General features: G+C 43.2%; 1 protein-coding gene across 5 annotated transcripts; it reads right to left on the reverse strand.

The window, feature by feature from the left end:
* Positions 1–1,177: 1,177 nt before the first annotated feature.
* On the reverse strand, positions 1,178–22,708 carry DHX57 (DExH-box helicase 57). 5 transcript variants are annotated; one of them, XM_074817396.1, is made up of 25 exons: positions 22,666–22,702; positions 22,037–22,139; positions 21,049–21,260; positions 20,232–20,384; positions 19,779–19,949; positions 18,271–19,082; positions 16,618–16,811; positions 16,352–16,473; positions 15,875–16,070; positions 14,993–15,117; positions 13,754–13,887; positions 13,025–13,079; positions 12,076–12,278; positions 10,951–11,067; positions 10,503–10,599; positions 9,044–9,217; positions 8,573–8,773; positions 7,417–7,693; positions 6,164–6,259; positions 5,981–6,064; positions 5,666–5,800; positions 4,804–4,878; positions 4,238–4,372; positions 3,045–3,245; positions 1,178–2,926 (listed from the first exon to the last, which is right to left on the reverse strand). In XM_074817396.1, exons 2-25 carry the CDS (start codon positions 22,091–22,093, stop codon positions 2,783–2,785), a joined length of 4,170 nt encoding a protein of 1,389 aa, XP_074673497.1. In that variant the 5' UTR covers positions 22,094–22,139; positions 22,666–22,702; the 3' UTR covers positions 1,178–2,782. The 5 variants fall into 5 exon arrangements, with proteins under 5 accessions (XP_074673497.1, XP_074673496.1, XP_074673494.1 ...); XM_074817395.1 differs by having other exon boundaries at positions 22,037–22,244; XM_074817393.1 differs by having other exon boundaries at positions 22,037–22,319; positions 22,666–22,688.
* Positions 22,709–23,311: the final 603 nt, after the last annotated feature.

Consider the following 23,311-nt stretch of genomic DNA (forward strand, 5'->3'; position numbering starts at 1 on the left):
CTGGTCTTGAATGTTACAGTGATCTGTACCCTGTGTTTTTATTTGCACCCCCTCAGAGCTCAGTAAAGTTGAAAACCTGTCTGGAGGTGCTTGTACACTTGATTTGACTTAGAACTAATGTCTACAAAGGCCATGGAAAAATGGATGGAAAAACAAGGAATGTGTGTGAACGCTGTTGATTAAAGGACCGGTGAACTCACCTGGAGGTATTCAGAATGCTTCTGGAATGTTAAACTACTTGAAGTAAATATTTTTAGAAATACTGTTCTATGTCCTGGTTGTCCAAATACTACTACTTCTTTGTGAGACTTAGGATAAACTGGCAGTTCTGGTGCAGAAGATAATATATTTAGATACTGGCTTTAGGAAATGAAGGCTTCTTTCAGGGATCAGAGGTCACAAGCAGACCCTGCAGATCAGGACTTTTTTCATACCTCACAGGGAGGCCTCTGGCCATGAATAGTAGAGTTTGGTGCTTGTCACCTGTATTTAATGTGGCCTCATCCTCTTGTTAGAGGCTGCTGGCTCAGAGGCAGTTGCAGCTGTGCTGGGGAGAGCTTGCCGTGGGCAGGGCAGGGCAGGGCAGCTGGGCTCCTGCTCTGCCTCTGCTCTTTCCCTGGGGTGCTGGACTGCCTTACCCTGTCTCAGGCCTTATTTTTTTTTTTTTTTTTGAGTATTTATGCCTTAAGGGGAGTATTTTCCCTTAAGGGAAAGTAGAGCTGTTGAATGGACTGGCACGGGTTTCGGGGGCTGAAGGAATTAAGTAACAAAACCCCTGCACCCCAGTCCCCAAGGCCTGAGGCCTGTTAGTGCCTGTGTAGTTCTGGGAAGTTGCCCTGTTCAGGCAGCTGATGGGGCACTGTTTACAGCAAGAGCTGGTGCTGCAGCCCTGGCTGCTAGAGGTGCATTCACCCTCATCTGTGATGGCATCTATTGAGCTGTGCTTTGTTCCCTTCCCAGATTTGCCCATTCAGCCACTGAGACAAGGCATGATGATGTGTCCAAGGCCTCCCTCTGGTGGGGTGGATGCTGCTAATTCTCACCTGTGACATCAGCAGCTGTCCTTGCCCTCACATTCACTTTGGGATAGCCCAGGTGGAATTTCACATGTACGCGGGGGAAGAGTCATACAGACCCTGCTTGAGCACTAGTTTCCATTTGAAACAGCAGTCCCTGATGGTTGAGAAGTCATTTATTCAAGAGGATACCACTTCTCTGAAAGTGTAGGGAAGTCTGAGGTGAAAAAGGGAATCTGCTCCTGTTTCACCCCACAACCAACCTGAACAGAAACAGTGTTTGCTTACCCATACTGGGGTGGCTGCCAGGCAGACACAGAAGCAAGGCCCTAACAGTCCCACTTCACACAGAGCTAATGGCTGACAACACACAGTACGCCTCTGCAGTGCTTCAATACCCCCCCCCCCCCCCCCCCCCAGATTCCTTGGCCTTAACAGTTCTTCAACAAACCTCAGAAAAAAATCCCAGGTGTCCAGATGTGCAGTTACAGGAGTAGGGCTACTGTTCACCATTAAGTTATGGGAACAGTTCAGCCACCTGCAGTTCAGCATGCCTGCAGAGACCAGCCTACTGCTCTGTTAGCTCAGTCTTAGTGCTCCTGTCACCCTCCTTGTGCAAGGGTGTGGTGCTGTGAAACTGCTTCTACACAGTCAAGTGTGTTTTTTGAAAAATCAAACTAGACCCCAAATGACGTTTGTCACTCTGCTCATCATTCCTCAGCCTGAAGGTTACTTCCAGGCAGGACTAGTGGTGGAGACAGTGTTTACTCTGGTTTTACTATGACAGATGACAGTAATGTTATTTCACTTAAGGCACTTGCTATTATTTGCGATTGGTAGTACCTCAAGCAGCTCAGCTATAGCAATGGTGAAGGGAAGAAGTAACAGTTCATTATTACTGCAGCATTTTGCCACACTCTTGTGTAGCAGCCCATTCCCCAGAAGAGGAGTTTTGGAAGCTTTTAGCCAAAGTGGGACTTTCCTCCAGCTGTGCTGGGTGGCAGGAGGACTCCCACCTCCCAGAGGAGGTTAAAACAGCAATACCATCCACCCAAGGATCCGTTTTCAATGCACTACAGCAGTCCATCCATCTCATCTGTTTTACTTTTTCACAGCACAGGGGGGCTGGAAAAGCCTGGCTTTCAGGGGAAACGTCCACGCTCTGCTGCAGCCTTACACTGTAACCAGAGCTGCCAGCTCTCCAACACGTTACTCCAACTGAGCCGGTACAAATCCATGCTCTTCAAATCCATGTCAGAACCCCCTGATGTGAATCAAAAGGTGCTCACCTTTTTAAGGACTTTGGGTTGAACCGTAAGCAAATTGATCCCTGGTCAGCCAAGACTGACTACCTCAGTAAAGTCTTGGCCAAAATGTAGAAGTGAGCTTAAACCAATTTGGGAGCAGCTTATGATGTCACATGCTGCCTCCAGATATCACCATTACAAGAAGCAGCTAGGTAGCAGGTATTTTTGTGACCAGAAAACACTTTTGCCAGTGTATAGCCTCATGAAAAAACACTTTCTTACTTGGAGGTTTCTATTCCTCCTAGGAGATTTGCCATTTTCCCATTTCCCAGAGTGTACTGTAAGCCACCTTAATTTCAATAAGCGAGCTCTCTGCAAACAAAGGAAAAAAATCCCAAACCCCCAAAACTGGTTGCCAACTTGGTCTTCCAGAGATCAGTGCCATGTTTTGGGACAACAAATACATCTGTTCTCAGGCAGTAGCAAACAATGAAGTTTTATAGAAAGCTGCTCTCCCCATTACTGCGTGGTCACAAGCTTTACAATCATACCGATGATCCGAGATCCGCGGGGGCACATGCATAAATCCATGCTGGGATTCTTGATTTTATCCTGCAGCAGCTGGTCTAGTTCACAGCGCAGCTCTTTCACCAGCTCAGCCACCTAACACGTGGTAAAGCAAACCCAGAGATGAGTGTAAGGCTCATGAAATGCATCTCCTGTATTTTAAACACATGCACAGCTCTGCAGCGCTCCCACGATCAGCCCTCCTTTTCCTTACCTGGTGAGAAGCAGCCACGAACTGTATCCATCCATCATCAAGAGAAATGACAAATTCTCCCTTCTGCAGCTGCATGTGAACCTGCCCACCGCCAAGCAGGACCAGCGGGTACACGGACACCATACTGCAGTCTCGAATGAACACGCGACTGGTCTTGATTTTCTCATGATACACCAGGTAGGGGCTCTCAAAGTGCCTAGTCTAGAACACGTATACAACATCCTTGTTAAAAAGTGCCACATCTCTTCCGACCTGCTCAGGCAAACAGGGGCCTGCCTGCCTCCTCCACACACCCTTCCCTGCCTCTGCTACAGGTGCAAAGAACAGCAAATGTGCCTAAAATGCACCTGCACGACTACTTTGCCAGTTACCCCTTGCTCCTTCCTGCTTTGCAGTGAGCATGTGAGAAATCAGCTGATTCATCAACTGATGAGGCCCCAAGTTCTCCATTTCATGCTGACATTTTTGTGTGTGCATTTGTTATGCTCTTTCAGAGCAGGAGTGCTGAACAGTTCAAAGCCTTTATAACCCAAATATGTAGTTAATAATGAAAAAAATCACCTTTTAAAAACAATTTATATCCTGGAAAAGCAATGAATCATCAAATATGGAGACAGACTTCATGAGCCAAATATTACCATACATCATGGCAGAGAGAGAAGAGCTCTTATCTAAGTATGAGCTAGCAAGCTGGAAAGGAAATTAACTTCAGAGTTTGAGAACCCATGAAGAAACCAACCAGAGTATGTCCCTGAATTATTTACCAATAAATAATATTTCAGCTGAAGAGACAAAGCCTGGCGAGGGGCAGTGGGGAGAAGTCATCTACATGTATGAAGGTGCTACACACATGGATGAAATCTCAGTCAGTACCGAGATGCAGCCAAGGGGAGCACTGCAACCACAACATTTTTGTGTGCAGCTTTGCAGATGGAGCTTAAGAAAACCTGAACTGGGGGGTTACTGCATCTGCCAGTTCCATGCCAGAGGCTGGCATTTAACTGTGTGCCTAAAAGGACACTCTTAATTCAGGAACACACAATTATTTACAATTCTAACAGGGGACTTTTCAATCATGAAGATTTTTTTAAAAAACATCAGTAGGGACCCTCACTGTAATCTCAACTGCTCAAGAAAAGGTGATTTCTTTTATAGAAAAACCCTCATGCTTTGCAGAAGAAAAGAATCTTGACCTGGTAATTCACAGATGAAGGATGAATGTGAACATAACCATCATTTTTGGTAACGAACTTCAACTCTTCTGCTTTTGGTTGCATTTTGACCACTCCCGTACTGGTCTTTTGGTACTTGCCCTCTGGCTTTTTCACCTGTATGGCAAGATAAAAAGTTATAAACTCTGCTGCACCAGAAAACCTTTTTAACTTACGTTTTAATTTTATCAAAACCAGAAATTCTCAAGTACTAACATGTCAAGCCACTAGAGATAGATATTACACTCCAGGTGCTGTCTAACCCTGACTGCTCATTTGTAACCTTGGCCTTCTAAAAAGCTGTAATTTAAAGTAACTTCTTAAGAACATTTGCTGCTGGCTTCTGTGTGACACTAAAATCAGCCTGTAGGAACAGCAGCAGTCTCAAGCAATACAAACTGGAGCTCAGTGGCTTGGCTCTGACACTATAAGCAGCAAGCTTTGGCAACCTAAGCCAGGCTCAAGGCTGCCACAATCGGCCCAGACTGAAAGCAGGCCGTGTGGATATGCTAGACAGCAGAAGGGAAAATGAAAAAGCATTCTTTTACCTGGACGACATTGGGATACAGTGCAGCACACAACATAGCTGAGATCAGCTTGATGTTCTCTGCGTTTGAATTTGCCTGTGAAATTAATGCATGCATTAGGTATTCTGCAGGTAAGTCTATAAAGGTAAAGCCCTACTTCTGGAATGACAGAATTCCTGAAACTGGTTTACTTTTACAGCTGCACTACTGTGCCTCATAAGGAGAGGACCAGTTACTGCTCCTAAGGTCTCAAGCTAGACCTGGGCTGTCCTTCCCCCACTATCAATGGAGCAAATGGCCACCAACTACCTCAATGCAGTTAGTGTCAAATGTAATTATTCCCTAATGTCTGGCTACAAAGACAGAAAGCAAGCACAAGTTGTCCCAATGCGCAGTGATACTCTAAAACTACCAAATCCTCATCACCTCATCATGTAGCCCTAGGAGATCTCTGGCTCCAGAGGTACTGCTTTCTGGAGACTGTCCGCAATGCTGAAATATTTCACTGCCTGCTCTGTAATGTAATTCTGTTCCCAAAATAAGGTTGGCACTAATCCCAACATACAGGCCAGGTTGTGAGTCACACCCATGCCTTTCCACATGTCAAATCAGCAGTGTTTCACCATCTCAGAGGAGCAGGTTTCAGCTCACTTCCACGTCTGGGACTGTTCTTCCCTGGCACATAAGGCCTCATGCAATCGAGGCTAATACCAGCACGTACAATGTAAGGGGAGGAAGAACATAGCAGGTAAGAGGTGACTTGCCAGTGCGAGATGACAAAGCCAGGCTGTGGCAAGAAGCCCCCTAGTCTATAGCCCACCTGGCACCCATGTCAAATGAGAACTGCAGCATTGTTTTGGAGCAGTGAAATGCTGTGAATTACCTCTTCTCCTGTGGCATCCAACACACCATCGCCTCCTTGGGAGCACTTCTCAATGTCCCTGGCTCTTAATCCCTCTTTCACAAACCCAATGTCAGAAAGCAGTTCTGTGAATTGCCGTTTCAGACTGGCAATTTCCTATGAACAGACAAAGGGTGTTTTTATAAAAGCTTGGGGGTTTGTCCTGTGTATTGAACTAAGCTGCTTTTTTTTCCTTCTCTCTCCAGAGGAGAGTCTTCACCAGTTGCTTATTTTCATCACTAAGACTCTGCCAGTGTCTCAACCAGTCCCCATGCAAGGCCACAAAAACTGACTTACCTGAAGAACTCTTCCTGACAAAAAGTTCTCCCTGCAGTAGTTGTAGCTTGCCTGAGAGCCCTCTTTGATACTTAAATGCCATCCCTAATTGAAAGGATGAGAGGAAACCTTTAATAAAATACTTCAGCTTGAATTTCAAGGACATCACAAACCTCTCAGAGAGGCTACTGAATTTTAGCTCACCTTATAGGCCTGGAGAAGAGCCAGGTAGTCACTGTTTCCTACTGCAAACTCCAACTTCTTTTTGTTTGCTTCTTCCCTTTTATCCCATGGTGACACCTAGGCAGGCAGTAACAGATTAAGCGTGTTCTTCCCCTTACAACTTAGACAAGCCATTGCAAGAGCTGCATGGCACAATCTTTGGTATTTTCACAGCAGCTCACAGGTCAGAATGCAAATACTCTCCACAGATAACAGAAAATATGATGAGGCATTCAGAAATGCCTAGTCAACCGCAGAGCACCTAAGCCCACTGCTCTATCTAACCACAAGAGATCCAAAGGTGAATTTGTGATTGACGAGCTCACACAAAATATTTCATTTTGGGCAGACCTCTCTGCAGATGCAGAATGCCAAGATCCAGGAAAAACACCATGTGACAAAGCAAGTTAATGGAGCTGAATCTCAAATGAGAATGCCTGTAACGGAGAATAGCACAGCAAGTCTAAAATCCACTTGGGTCTGAGAGAGAGAGAAGGCGATAGTAACACAGGACATTAAAAAGCTGAATTTAAGTTATTCTACATCAGCATATAGAAACTTATAGCACTGTAAGTCAAAATGCTGTAGAAAATGCCCAATAAGCATATAGAAAACCATATGTAATTAAATAACTAGAACATTCTGTTGTCCAATTCTTTCACAACTGTCCTGGATACAAACTATTTGCACTACTAAAAACAGCAATCAGAACTTCAAGAAAGTCTGACTTCAAGTTCGTACATTCCAGTAGAAGATTAACAACAGTAAGAGCACTTGTAAGTACAGCAGCTGATTCGAAAAGCCAAAGTGGAAGTGAACACACAACCTGAGATCCAATCTGAACCGCACTCACAGCTAAGACTTGTCAAGTTCACCGTTATCACTGTTTTGTAATTATTTCTAGCTGCTCCTTATATTACCATTTATTTTCAATTTTTACACCGAATTTGAACAAAATAGACTGGCTATAAGTACTTCTTAGTTCAAATTAATATCCACTCTGTTTCTGCTGTTCACTCACAATACAAATAACAATCTTGTTGCTGCTGCATGGTTTTGGTCTTATGCTTTGAACTGGATTTTTTTAATGAGCACTACATTAACATATAAACAACATAGGCTAAAAAGGACAATTAAAATACTCAAGTGTAGTAAGCTGCAAGTTACAACAGCGTTTTGCTGCTGTATGAAAACATACCACTTTCAGAGATGGATGCATGATTAAGAATACTTACAAATGGTGACTTAAAGGCCAGACTGGCTGCTATAGTTAGTGCAGGATCCAGGCAGCGGAAGATGGTGCCAAACAGCATTAACTTGCCAATCCTGACGTCAACAGGCAGAGAAGCCAAGTGATAGCCCAGAGGGGTGAGCTTTTCATCAGGACTTAATGCTCCCAAGTCTTGTAGTCGCATCTTTGATGCTCGCAAAGATTCAGTTCTAGGAGGCTCAATTAGTCGTGATAAGACAGAGTGAAGGCTCTGTGCAGAAAACATCTCCAGAATCTTAATTCTTAAGGAGTGAAAATTTAAAAAAAAAAGAAAGAAAAAAGAAAGAGAGAGGGGGAGGGGGGAGGTTATGGGGTGGGTAAGGGGTGGGGGGGGGAGGAAGGGGGTGAGGGGGGGACGAGGGCCAGAGCGGGGTGGCCAGAGAGAGAGAAAAGGGGAGAGAGAAAGAAAAAAAAGCAGCTTAGTTCCATACACAGGACAAAACCTCAAGTTTTTATAAAAACAAAATAAAAACCTATAGAAAACATGCATCTAAGAATGTGCTCCGTAGAAGAGGGCCTGTAACGCATATTTCAAGTCAGAAAGCAATGTGAAATTATAGCTGGTGGGCAGTGTACCTCATCCAGCCTCACAGAGTCTGTAAGAACAGATTCCGATTTAGCATACTAGCATTTAAAATAAAAGTTTTTACTGTAAAAAATGATTTGTGTTGTTTCATTTGCTTTTTGTACAAAGGGGTGCACAGTGTACAGCAGGGATAGGAGGGCTTCTTCATTTGCATGATGGTGGTGCCTGATCCAGGCTGTGGCTTTACTGCACTATGCTGCACAGAAACACCGCAGGAGAATTTACAGCATAAACAGCTACTGCAGGTCTGGAGTACAGGAATGCAACTGCCTTCTCTGATGATGAGAGATCTCAGAGATGTATCTTTTTCCTAGGATCAGATGAGAGCTAAGGAATGTAAAGAAGGACAGGGAGAATTGGTGGAGGGTGTGATTGCGGGGGCTCTGGATGCAGAGGCAAGGTGACTGTAAGATCAAAGCAACCAGTCAACAGTTTTAGATCTTCAGAGCAAGTTTCTTGGTTTCATGATGCAAGAAAACACTGAGGAAACAAAACACATTCGGCTTTTTCAGGCAATACTGGAACAACAGCTCACCTCAGACAAAGCTGCTCCAAGGGCACTCTTTGTATTTCTGGTAACTGCTGGTTTATAAGCTGATGGTTATAGTGATGGCTACTGAAAAGATGAAAGCAGACGCCTGAGGCTACACGGCCTGCTCGCCCTTTCCTTTGCAGAGCGCTGGCCTTGGACACAAATGTGTCTTCCAGACTTTCCATTCCTTTGCTTGGGTCGTATCTACAGGACAGTAAGAAACAGGCTTAGATTCACGAGCGCAGACTGAAAGGCTGGAGGTCAAGCACGCAGATGCTGCCAACTTCTGTATGAACACAATTCCCACCCCTGCTGTTGGATCTGAGTCTAGACTGGTTTCCTCCACCTTGCAGCAGCTTTCTGCAGATCAAGTTCCTCGACGTTTTTCTCAGCTCTTTGGAAAGCTAAAGCATGCAGCTCAAGGCAAAGAGCAATTTCCCAGATCACAAAGCCCTGAGGAATGAATCCCAGTACCTTTTCTCTTTCATTTTTCCAGAATCAATCACATAGACCACATCATCAATGGTGACAGATGTTTCTGCAATGTTTGTAGAGATGATGATTTTGATAACTCCTGCAGGAGGCCTGACGAACACAGACTGCTGTTCTTCACTAGACAGTGAAGAATGAAGTGGATAAACAACACACCTGGAAGGACAATACGACAGCACACTCAGTGCATCTCCAGCCTTTTCCCTCTTGTGCCTGCACACACTTTTGCCTCTCCAGTACTAGACACTGTCTACAGCCATTCAAAGCAATACAAAACCAGCAAACCTCTCTGCCATATCACCTTTAAGACACAGAATCATTTAGGTTCAAAAAAGACCCTTAAGATCATCAAGTCCAACCGCTAACCTAACACTGTCAAGTCCACAACTAAACCACGTCCCTAAGTGCCACATCTACACGTCTTTTAAATACGTCCAGGGGTGGTGACTCAACCACTTCCCTGGGCAGCCTGTTCTTGATAACCCTTTTGGTGAAGTAATTTTTTCTAATACCCAGTCTAAACCTCCCCTGGCACAACTTGAGGCTGTTTGCTCTGGTCTTATCACTTGCTACTTAGGAGAAGAGACCAACACTCACCTTGCTACAACCTCCTTTCAGGTAGTTGTAGAGAGCGATAAGGTCTCCCCTCAGCCTTCTTTTCTCCAGGCTAAACAACCCTAGTTTCCTCAGCTGCTCCTCATAAGACTTGTGCTCTAGACCCCTCACCAGCATCACTGCTCTCCTCTGGATGCTCTCCAGCACCTCAGTGTCTTTCTTGTAGTGAGGGGCCCAAAATTGAACATGGCATTCAAGGTGTGGCCTCACCAGTGCTGAGTATAGGGGGATGATCACTTTCCTAGTCCTGCTGGCCACGCTATTTCTGATACATGTTCTAAGGGAAGGTGGAGAAGTTTACAGAAGGGAAAGGTCTCAGAATAGAGTTGAGCAAAAATTCTGCCTCTTTTAAAGAGTCTAGAATCTGCCATTTACAATGCCAGACTAGAAGAAAAATCACTCCAGCTAACCTTGCCATGGACATCTGTGTAAAACTGTTTAGACAAGGACATCCAATTACATGTCCATGTAACAATCTAAGGCCAAATGTAACCACAACTGAATGTACCTCAGCAAACATTCTGAAACAGAACAAGGGCTGAGATGAAGTTTTCAACTGTCCACTGGATCGTGCAGAGCACAAAATGGAGAACACTCATCAACTTCAACAACTAACCTTCCTGAATTCAGGAGAAAAACCAAAAAGACCAAGCCAATAAGACAGTGGAGAAGGAATTACCCTGACTGGAGTCAAGACCTTCACATCACAAGCTGTCTCACACATTTAATAACCTTTATTTATCCCTGGATAAAGGCAGGCTTTGTGCAGGAAGCTACTCCTTATTTATGGGTAAATACTGATAGTTTTGGAGTTTTTCTGCCTTACCTCTTGCTATGCCTGTTATTAAAAAGAGCATTAGACTGGAGCTGCTCATAAAGCATCTTGATTTCTGCTAGACCAGGCAAAAATATCAACACAGCACCTATATACATAGATTTAAAAAAAGAAAAATGAATCACTCAACAGAAAGGACAGCATGATATTTTATCACTATGCAAATTGCCCAAGTCAAAACTCCAGCTCTGTTTTGCAATTATTCTACAAAAACCACAGGCTGCAACAGTCCATCACCAAAGACTTTCCAAAGTAGACAATTCTCTCACCTTTCCCATCCCATGTATATCAGGGGCTTTGTTACTCAGCTAGAATTTTATTTTTTTCAAAAATAATCAGTAACTACAGAAACTCTGCATGCAAAACATTAGCTTTGGACTGTCTATAAGCACACCACCTCCATGAACCTATTTTTACCTCTCAAGGACAGTAAAATTACCTGGGGGGTATGAATGTCTGCCAGCAACTATCCACTCCAGCAAGGCTTCAATTAATTCCAGATTAACTTTGTCCAAGTCCATGACAGACATTGTCTTTAACACCGTCTTGTTAACCCCTGGGGAAAAAGAAATAAAACGCACAGTAAGTCCACCTCTTGTAAAAAATACCTGCTGGATGCACTGAACAAGCGTGGCTGAACAACCAACCACACCTTGGTTTAAACAGCATCTGGCTTAGACCAGACAGAGGTAAGCGACTCCATGCATCGTACTTCCCGTTCCATGCTCTCCTCTGTTTCAGCTCTTCCCTTCCTTTCTCATGCCTTACTAGGACTCACACCTGCCCTGTGCACAGCCTAGACCAGGATTCATCCACTAGCAGAATGACATGTGCACGTATTAGTGGGTAAGAGGAGCCGAAAGCCTTCATATGGCCATTTACAGATACCTCCAGGACTACCTTCTCAAGCTCTCTCTTCCCTCTGCCAATGTTTCTTACGCCAACAAGACACCCAGATTCCCTTATTCTTCTGAGATGGTAACTGTCTAGCAAGAATCTGAAGCTTTTAAGCAATGGCTGTCACTCAATACCACTGTGGAGCTCACCATAAGGGTGTGCAGGGAAGAACTGTTCAGGACTAAGCACAAGGAGGATTTTGATGATGCTGACAGAGTAGGCAGTTCATAGAAAGAAATTAAGCCATTCACAGACTGACTAAATTTTTCAAGGAAGGCTTGTCATGCTGACGTGACCTCCTTGAAGCGGGCAGATACATGCTGTGCTTTAAGTAAAGCTGCTCCAGGAAGAACAGACACAGCAAAGAGGATAGAATTAACAAGGCATCTGAAAAGGGATGTAAACCGATAGCAGCTGAAAACTGTCCATCTTCAGATGCTAAGAACTGTTTTCAGTCAAGATGTTTGTTTGTGTTTAAGAGAACAATGGTGTGTGTTCCGTTTTTTTTTTAAGCTGGCAGGTTTCTGACCTCATCTAGAAGTAGTGACCTGACTAACTTCAAAACTGAATGATATACACGCATTCAAGATATAACATTATATGCTAACATACCATCTTGGCTGGCATATGTTACATGCCAATTTATTAGATTTAAAAAGGAGCTCACCTTTATATCGTGTAAGGAGCTGCTTCAAAGTTAATTTTTGGTCTGGGTCTGAATCTCTGACAACTGTGTCAGTGCCTTCCAGAATGCCAGCACGCCTCAGGTCCTCCTCTACTTCTTCAAATGCAGTTCTTTTCTGTCTCCCATTCTGCTTGTTTTCTTGCTTTGTCTTGCGCCTGTAGGGACTACTGTCCTCTAAAACATACCTGAACAGCAGAAGAACATTTAGTGGCATAGAAAGCAGTCTAACAGTCTCCTAATAATTAGCTACAGAGACAGGGTATCAAAAGTATTTATATATAAATCTGAGAGAAACTTTGTATAAGTGGGTTGCAAAACCATAGACAGTATCAAGGTCAAGGTGTCCTTCCATACTGGGATGTTAGTCTTTAAAAGCTGTCATGTAAAAGACTAGGACTACAAACTTGATCTTGACAGCTAAGCAGGCAGCTCAAAGCAACAACCCGTAAGTAATTTACAATAGCTGATCAATTTATTATTTGGAATATCTGAGCTGCTGCGACTCTACAGTAACTACAAATGGTAACAGGAATCTGCAGCCCTGCTGCAAGGTAGGGCTTACAAAAAGGAATTGTTTGGTATCCTGCATTTTTCACCTTCAGCGATGAAATCTACCTTCAAATGTATTTTGCTTGCCACTGTCTAACCACCACTGAAACAAGGAAAGCACAAGCACCAACAAACTCTTCATGGCAAAGTGACTTATGTGGTATCTAATGCAGAAAGGCTTGTTTTGGCATGAGATCCTAGACGCCACTGCAGCGTAAGTATTGTTTAAAGTCAGTGCTTTAGTAAACTCTAAGATTGCAGGTGATGGGGAGATTCGAGAGGATTTAATTTTTAAATCTATGTACAGAACTACTGCAGTCTCAAGGTCAATAGTGCAGCCTCAAAGGTCAAATACATCTGAGAATGATTGGCAATTTCATACCTTGTCATTGCAATCACATCTTCCAGAAAAAACTGATCCACAGGGAATGTTCGACCTAAAGGAAACATGAGAATAAATCTACATGCCACACAACATGCAGAAAAGAGGAAAAAGACAGAAGATGGTTATCATTTCACACAGGTTATTATGTCATACACTGGCTTCACAGCTCTCATCTATACTGCACTCTTCACAATTTCTGTCGAGGAGAAACAGTGGATGTTTTCCATGCATGGTTTGGCAACATGCACGTACACAGTCACAGAAGGGCTGACACACTTACAGGAACACACCCGTGAGGCTACGTGTTTCTGTCATGATCCATGTAATAACTTAGCAATTTAAAAGGCACATTTGGCTAAATGTGTACACATCCAGCTGAATCCTCTCACTGCTTCTTTTTCACAAGGACAGAGAATAGTCTTCAGCTGTGGTGAAACTAGCTCAGGGAACCACGTCATGCACGCCATGTCATTTTTGTCTTCTGGGGAAGGAAATTCTGCTGGTACAGACACAACACAAAAAAGGCTCCATTTCCAGTCTTTCCTAAATCTCATTGGCCTTCCTTCTAAGCCCTTGGAATCACAGTTCTTGTATAAATCCTGATCTTGCCACTTTGCAAATTAGCCCCTTACACTTGAATTGAAAAACACTTTGCAAGCAGAAATACTGAAAACAAATCCCTAAAACAATGAATGTGACAAGATAATAAAAATGAATGGTTTTCACCTGGTATGTTAATAATTGGACAGGAGTGAAAGTATTGAGAAAAAAGCTCTGCATTCAAGGTGGCACTCATTAGTATAATGCGCAGGTCTGGCCTCTGAACCATTATATCCTTCAAAACCAGCAGCAAGAAGTCACTAAACAAAACAAGCAAAAAGACATTTGAATTTCTTTAGCATTAACTTTCAGTCTCTTTTTTCCCTCCCCATTCTGTCCATCTTCCTGGTGTTTTCAATAGCATGGTGATATCATCACAGAAGCATGAGCTTCGCAGGATGGCTGGAGGCTAACAATGCAGTAAATTAATGGAAGGCAATCTGCTTACTTTTTGGTTGTCACTTACTAGAGTGTTGGGATTACTTGGCAAACTCATTTAAGCTCTAGCTACCTTATAAATTAATTACATTAATGACAGCACAAGAACCAATTAACTCAAAGTAACAGATGAGTCCTTTTTGCTCCTCTTTCTCACTGGAAGAGTTATTCAAACTTACACTCTTCCCCGCTCACTGTATTCTTCCCTACATATTTATAGCTTTTGTGGCATGCCTAGAAAACTGGCTTGAAGTGATTTTGGATTCGAAAGAGGAAGAATCCTTGAGAGATACAAGGCCTTTTATGAGGCTAAAACATAATCTGAGGTGTAGAATAATGGTTCACAGTCAAAGCCTCATGTAAACCCACTGCATTGCAGTCTTTCACAAGGAAAACATCAAAGAAAAGGATCCTTGCCACTTAGTTTACAAAGATACTGACAGACATTATCTTTTGCCTGGCATCAGCAGGTACACAGGGTAAATCTGCAGGAAGCTGGAGCAGGATAGGATGCTCATGCAGGAAATAAACATGAGCACTTGCCCCTTGCAGGTACTTTGCTGAAGCAAAAAAATCCTGCATCAGGAGAAATAATTCCCAAAAGGGCATGTGAAGAATTAGGTAAAAGCTGAAATAAGGGTAGAGTAAGAACCAGAGAACTGCGGTAAAAAAGTTACTTAACCCTCCAGCCCCATCCAATGCAATGTGATTGCAGATTGGAGGCATAAAGAGAGACATGCTTTCTCTGTAAGCTGCTGCAACACAACTTCCTACTGCCCAAAGGCAAGAATCTAAAACCAGACTCCTTCCACCATCCCATGTTACTGGCACAGGATCAACAAGTCTGACTTCAGTTACTTGCAACTTAGCCACCTTTATCATTCTGACTGTTTCTTCATTTTGCTCACAGGATAAGAGATTATTTACCTTTCTTCCGTTCTTTCGTGAACTTCATCAACAATAACATGTGTGATTCCCTGCAAAGTCAGATCTCCTTCCAGCCTTCTCAACAGCACACCGGTAGTGCAGTACAAGAGTCTGGTAGCTGAGGACTTGAACGGTAAGACAAAGCATTCAGTTGACTTTGTGCAACAACACAGTGCAAAGAGAGTATGTGCTGCTGTAAAGCATTTGGTCTCAGCTGAGTACCAGGTTTGACAGAAAGGGAACAAGCAATCCATTCTGGAGATGGGCTGAACGATTTTTCGTTCCTGCTTAAAACTTGAGAACACCTGCTTCTTACCAAGTGGCATTGCTAACTATAAGGGATAAACAACAAATTTGAACTGTTTTTCCCGTGGAAGTTGCTTTCTGATAAACAACTCAGATCTCTGTTCCTAGAAAGATTTAGTGAATCTCTTTAACATAGTTCTTGGAAAAAGCAATCAGCTGCAACATAAAATTTCACTTCCAAGACAGCAGTTTGAATTCAACCCCCCTTCCGGCTGACTGAAGCTGTACCCTTCAATCTCCACTTGGGAGACAAATGGGAATGGGAGATGAGTGGAAATTAAGTCAGTAGCCTTCCAGAAGATAGAAGTATTACACATACTCTCAGACTCCTTCACCTGTCTCAACAGAAAGCAGAAGTACAAGACATAGTACTGCACTCTCATTCTGTAAAGTGGACTGTGCAACTCGAGATGAAATAAAATATAGACTGTATTTCATAATGTAACAAAATATTGGTGATACAGGCTTGCTTATCTCACTATATGGCAGATATAGGGCAGAAATTCTGTATGCTAGAGAAGCACTAAGCACATTTTAATAGAACTAAATGAAAACCAACAAGCAAAGCATATATACCTTTACACTTTCTAGACGGATCTGATATCCAACAGTGAGTCCAATCCTTTCTGTTCTTTCTTTGGCTACACGTTCAGCCACAGAAATGGCAGAGATCCTGCGAGGCTGAGTGCAGATGATGTTTGCAACTCTGCTTGGAGATCCTTGCAATGAACCATCCAAAATAAACTGAGGAATCTGAGTGGTTTTCCCACACCTGCATAACAAAGTCAGGGATTAATTAAAAAAACCCCACAAACCCAACACCTTCCATCCATGTAAACTGACTGCATTCCACTTGGAATTTGCGTTGTTTCATTAGTGTGATCCTTCACATGAAATTAGTCTAGGACTGCTGTCACTGGTCACAGATGGACCTCGACCCTAACCTTTTCAGGACATGGACACATATTTCACATTCTTCTGTGTATACTTATATATATACAGTATAGTATACTGTGTATACTATAAAGTCTGTATGTGCAATCACACTCTTACCCCGTCATGCCGCTCACAACAAGAACTTGGTGGGTCTCCAGCAAGTCAAGAATGGTTTCTCTCTCTTGCCATGCAGGGAGCTTCTGTCTTTCATACAACATGGACTGGAAGTGCCTAGAAGACTGATGCACAAAAGCAGACAGAATGGCAGTAAGAACAAACACCACTGGAGTGGAACAGAACCATTTGAAACAGCAACCTGTGGCTTAAATATTTGTTTCTCTAAAGTAAGCACAAAACCAGATATTCTGTTCTGTACATTATACCTTTTTCAGTCGAAACTGCGTGCAGATTTTAACATTTTCATTATACAGAGACTTTGCCTGCACATCATATCTTTTGGAAAGCTTTTTCTTGAGGTTCACATAGCTCTCATTCTCCACCACAACTTGATCAGGCTCATCTTCCTCCTCCTCTTCTGCCACCTCCTCTTCTTCCTGAGGCTCTGACACTGTTGAGGCTTGAGACAGAGAATGTACAGTTAGGTATTCTTCTTACTAAGGAAAAGGACATCATCGGCACTGCAGAAGAGACACACATGTTCCAGGAGCATTGTCAACAAAGAACCTTGTTAGGCTGGAGCTGAGGGTCTGCAGGACTGTTTTTGACATGCATTTAGTTCAACACTACCAGCAAATCTCCCCTCACCACATCAAACCACAACCTCTCCAGGTCCAACCCACTTGTTACTACCCCTGCACCAGCTGTGCTCTGCAACACCATGGTCTGGGTTGCCACGTGCTGAACCAGACTGGTAACTGGTTTGCCTTCCTGAACGCTTTTCATGTGTCTCATCTCCCCTCTCCAATTCACCACACAACCACTTCTATAGAGCCCAAGACTGTGACGGCAGTACCAGCTTAAATGAATTAAAACTACACTGTAACATTAAGTGTTAAGCCACTACCAAGTACTTTTAAACCAAGTCTGAAACTGGACCAGGTACTTTGGTGCCTACTGCCTATCAGCTGAAGTGGGATTTGCTCAGACAGTAAACTAGCCCTTGAAAGTTTTAAGGCTATATTTATCTAAACCAGGTATTTCATAACATAAGGAAGATTTTATAACACAAGAAAGATTATTTGAAATCTCTTGATTTCAACTTCTGGAACAGTCCTGTCTTTCTGTGGGCCTGTTAAAAAAATTGAATAATTTGTTTTACTATAACAAAAAATAGGTTGTCACTATTTAGGTGCTCTAAAATGTGATGCAGTTGTTCTTGAAAACTCTCTTGAAGAAAGTTTGCCTTAGATAAAACAGTTTTGGAATTGAGAGCTTGAGGGTCATCTATGCCATGGAGTTGATGTCACCCTGCCATAACTGACAGTCCCAACTCTCCCCCTGTGAAATCAGCCTAGTCGCACTTGCGTGCAAAAAACGGGATGATACCTTGAACAACATTCTAGAATTGCTTGCAACATTTACTTAGCCTTAAATCCACCTTTACAAAATTAATTTTGAGGAGGGGTTGGTAATTTTAAGTAATTTTTTTTTTTAAAAAAGATGTTTCTGAACTGATGAGAAGCAGATGCAGCAAAGCTTGCAAACAACGTTCCCCATTCCCTTCCAAGCACACTTCTCTGGTCAGTTTTGGTGAGCTCACACCACATTTCTCAATGGCTTTTTATTGATTGGGAATAGGCATCGCTTTCTCTGTGCTCCTATAACTCAGTTCTTGCTCTGTGCTCCTTTAACTCGGTTCTTGCCAGCAGAAAACCTCTCTGCTGCAGCTTTATCATGGAAGGGACTTCCTGAGGCACAGACAGATTATGGATCTGGCTCACCCCATGACCTTAGTCTCCAGAAACAGAGTTGGAACAGACACCTAAATTGGGTTCTCTGCCTTCTTTTTTTTTTTTTTTTTTTAAATCTTTTTGACCATTCTTAGCCCAGAAATTGTAGAGGGAAATTTGGTGTACCTTCAGACATTTGACTTGAACCAGATGTACTCTTTGTCTGCAGCTTTACTGAAGGTGTTGCCAGCAGGGACATAGGAGGAACACTGTACTTGTGGTGAGTATTTTTAAGTAACTCACTTATTTCAGATTCATCTTCTAAGCAAGTCACTAAGGTGTATACCACTGGTTCATTAGACTCTGCAGCTATCAAGGCCTTTCCAAAGAGGAATTCAGCAATGTGTAAACGACAAGCAAGAGGTAGATTCTCATCAGTGGAATAAAATGCCACAAGAGGTGCCTGAAGTGGATACTTGTTTGCTTCAGGAAATCTTACTTCAAGTTCATATAAAGGACCATCACTTTTAGGTCTGAGATAAGCATTATCTACAGAGTTCCTGGCTGGTTTCAGTGGGTGGTTTGGAGGGAATTCATGTCCAAATCTGCATTTTGAACCAAACCTGCAGCCTCCTTGGAGATAAAATTTACATATTTCCTTTGAAGTCTGCTTTGTTCCATCGGTAGTACAAACACCCTTTTGTTTAGATTTGCTGAGCCTGTTTGCTAGGCACTCCAATTCCAAAGTAAAAGTCCAAACACGGTTTTGAATTCTTTCTACAAATTTTTCTCCGTAGATTGACCGGAGGGCAAAAGCCTCCTCTTGTCTCTGTTCTAAACATTCTTCTCGACTGGCTTCAGCAGCTGTTGCAGAAACCTGCATCTTCTCTCCATAGCTTTCAGTAAAGCACTGCAATAGCAAATACTCCAATGATGCCCCAATATTACCATTGCAGGATCTCAGTACTGTCCTACAACGCTCACTGTCAAAACCATACCTGCAACAAAACAGAGACAACATGGCAACAAATGGGTGACAGATTTGTATGAAGCAAAATAACCACAGATTTGCTTGATTAGGCTTACAGATACTATTACTACTATTGGGGTAAAAACAAAACCACACCAAAATATTTATGCTATTTCAAAGGATGGTGGTAGGCAGTACTTTGGAGTCTGTGAATAATAGTTTATATGGCAACTAATTTGTCACCTTATAAACAACAGACTATCTCACACCTCAGAATGTAGCACATTACAAGATTAGATATAAATTAAACTCTTCAGAAAAAGCTGAGTCCTCTCACATATAAAACACTCCCAAAGCAAAAACAGTTAATAAATGCTCATATCCAAGCAAAATGGATGAACACTTAAAAGGTTTTGAAACATTACCTACCTGGAAGAAACATGCATATAACAGCAATGCTCCCTGAGTTTTCCCAATATCAATTTCATTGTCTTGGAGAAAGAACTGAAAACTTCACTGAAAAAGGGCTGGAGTGACTTATTTTCATAAAACCATTATTTTAAATTCATCTAGTTGAGGATTAAATTTGTAGGAGATACAAACTTATCAGTACCGCACACAGAACTTCCCTGGAGTCAAGAGGAAGTCCAAACACTGAGGGCTTACAGTATCAAGACTAGTGATTTACCTCTTCAGACACAAATTATTCACTGAAAAGCATCACCTGGAGAGTTTGTGCACAGCAAATGAAGACACTTCACTTTCCACAATTCTCTGCTCAGCTGGCTCCATAGATGACCTTGGTATTATGTCAGAAAATTCCTGATCTGTTGACCAGCACTGTTCATCATCAAGGTAATCAGGTTCGTCATCATCTTCACCGGAACCAGCTACTCTGATAAAACAAGTTACCAAATTAAAATGAAACAAAATTATGCTGTTGAGTAGACACAAAACACTGCCTCTGCAGTTTTAAATCCTCCATTTAAATGGAAGATTCTGCTACCCCTTTCCCAGAGTTAATATTGTAGAAGAACAAAGCAGACTCAAAACCACGGGATTTGAGATCAAATTAAAAGTTAAGGGAAAAAAGATTACTGTTTTCATTTCTAACAGTGTGCCTGTTCAAGCATGCTCATTGAGAAGAGCTAGAAGTAGTGCCTCCATTTAAACTAACTCTGATTCAGGAGCCAGCTCCTGCCCTTGAAGCTCTTGAAGTAGTTCTTTCACTCTTCTCTGATTCTCTGATGTCATATGTATGGTCTGCAGAGGCATTCTTGCTTCAGATCTCTGTTTCGTTTGCCCTCCTCTTCTGGCAGGGGCATTTGATCTAAAAATTAAAATAGAACACAACAATGACTTATTTGCCTGGCTCAAATGATCTTGACTGTATTAGGATGTGTTAGGACCCAACCTTGTAATTCAAAACAGGAAAACCAAAATAAGACAAGTCCATCACCTAAGGATTATTCAGTTGGGTTCATTCTTATGGGACCAGGACGTGTGTGTCTATATCCGTGGACACACACACATATGCATATAGGTATATTATCCTATGTCAAATCCAAAGCGATTTAATAAACACTTTGGTAGGTTCTGAGACTACAGTACAACCATGTACTTCTAAGCTAGACTGGTCAAAATAAATTCAGGATACTAAATTCATTCTAAACTGCTTATTTTCTATGGCCCAGCTTCTGCTTTGTAATACACAAAAAATAATATCCTGTGATTACTAGCGTTTTCTGATCAAAGATGTTCTGAAATTACTTTATGATCAAAAAAGAAAATCAGAGGTTCTAATCTTTTTTAAAAAACCCACTTTCCTAGCTATGTTAAATATGTTAATCAAAAAACACATGTAAAAACTGTTTCACACTGAAACACCTTCATCACCCCCCTTCATTCTTCTGTATATTCAAAGATGTCCAAAAGCCAGCCATAAAGTATCCCAAACATCTCTATGTCAAATCACCCCAAATTAACAGAAAGACCTGGATTCCAGCCTTGGTTCCTCAAAGAGACAAAAGTCATCTCCATCGTCCCAAATTTTGTTTGAACATTTCCTATTTCCACCAAGATGAGACTTGTTTGAATGGCCACTGCTGACTCCTCCTCCTTTCCCTTTTCCTCTTCCTCCTCTCCCTCTTCCTTCTCCTCTGTTGGGCTTTCCTCTTTTCCTCCCTGCTGAATTCATGTTCTCTTGCTGAGGAAGGGAAAAAAGTACCCTTTAGTTATGAAGATGATTTAGCACATTGCAAATGTCTGAGCATTATTTGAACATTACATTATTTGTTTTCCCATGTGACAAGAGAAGATACCCTCTCAAACTGCAGTTTATTATCTGTATGTTGGTGTATTTGTATGCACCTGAAGCAAAGCACATTCTTCTAGAACACTGTTACACAAGTTCTGTGGTTTTAGAAAAGTAATATTCCTCACAGCTGTTCAACCAAAAACTGCAGGATCTCTAGCAAAAGGATGAGCCTATCAGCAGTCTTGCCCAGTCTGGGAGCTCCAGTTCTGCCACTCTGATGGAATTTTCTTGCACATGGGAGCTCAAACGACAAACCTTCAGGGGAACTTTCACAACAGAAAGCAACCTGTGCCCTGTCACTTTTTGACTTGGGAGTTTGCAAGGCTGAGAGTAAAAGGCTGAAGGGGAGCCGAAGCCAAAGATACAGTTTGTTTCCACATTAACCTGCTCCTGACCCATTCCCTTCTGCAAGGAGCCCAGATGGCTGAGTGCTCTGTGGAGCCTGTGCAGGGGAGTGATTAGGGACCTGTCTTAGAAAACAGAAGCCCTCCTTTCTTTTGCACAGCAGGATCTTCACCAGTTTTGACAAAAGCCCATTAGTATTAAGCAGTTGTCAGTGACAGAATGGCCCAACATAACACATGACCTAACATCATGCTCCTGCAAATGGAAAGCTATTGCAGGGACAGGTGAGCAGCTGTGGCGGTCTAGCAGGAGCTTATTACCTGGATCTCTGCAATGGCACCTCCCGAGCCAGGACAACAACTGATGTAGCCATGCATGAGTAACAGCCCAAGTGAGGGCTTGGAGAGCAGAAACAATCTGGGGCTTGGAAAGAAGCAAACTTCCTTTTTTTTGTGGCAGTCCTCCCCACTGGAGCTCCACGAGGACTGGACAGGCTCTAACAGACAAGCTGACCCCACTCGGAGCAGCCTGGCAGAAGTGAGGGAGGCTCAGAGGGTGAGCACGGCAGGCGGACACAGGCACTTGCAGCCATCCCGTCGGACACTGTCACATGGGGTCTGTGTCTCCGTCCCCTCCACACGCAGCACAGAACAGCCCCGCTCCCTGGCTCAGCACCTCCCCGTGCCCCCCGCCTCACAGACCTCCCAAGGGTGTCTGGTCACCAGCACCCCCACAAGCACCGTGGTGGTCACACGGGGATCCCCCAAACCTCCTCTGCTGGCCCTGCCCTTCCCTCACCGCAGGGTCCCCGTCCCGTTCCCTCCCGCCCATGTTCCCAGGACCCCATCCCCTGCTCACAGGCCCCTGCGCGCCCCCTCCCTCCCCACGGCGCCATTACGCCCTCCTGGGACCTCCCCCGCACCCCTTCAACACCCAGGGCCGCCCCCACCTCTCCGCTCCGCGCCGGCCCGGCTCACCGCCCCTTGACCCGGAAGTTCCGACTTTCCTCTTCCGGGTCATCGACCTCCCTAGCAACCTCCTACACTTCCGCCTGGCAACCACGGGAGGTAACACTTCCTCCGCCCGGCCGACCCACACCCTTTATACTGTTGTCTCAAAACCAGGGTTCTTCACTCAACGTGTGAAGAGTCAATTCACAGAGTCGAGGTATTTGTATTTATTACAGTTCAGCGCAGAAGAGGGTGCTGGGCATCTAAAGTGGCCAGCACACCGAGTTAAAAACACCATATTTATCTGGTTCTGAACACACAAATACACGCCTCTGTATATAGCTATCCATTAGTATTTTATCACAATATCATCTATTGGATAATTTTATTCCTCACTTTCATTTAAAGACACAGTATCTACCTATTAATGTATGCGTGCTCAAAGGGTGAGGGGCTTCATGATGTGGTGGGTAACAAGTTATAGAGGTCTGGTTTCCATATTATAATGCGCTAAGTTCACTTAACACAAAAATAGGTACTTTCTACATCATGGTTTCAGATTACCATTCTGTTGGTCATAAAGCTTAATAATACAATAGTTCTATCCCGGAACTAAGCAACCAAAAATTCATTTATAGCAATAGT

Source organism: Strix aluco, chromosome 3 (genome assembly GCF_031877795.1).
Source record: "Strix aluco isolate bStrAlu1 chromosome 3, bStrAlu1.hap1, whole genome shotgun sequence".
Taxonomy (NCBI): domain Eukaryota; kingdom Metazoa; phylum Chordata; class Aves; order Strigiformes; family Strigidae; genus Strix; species Strix aluco.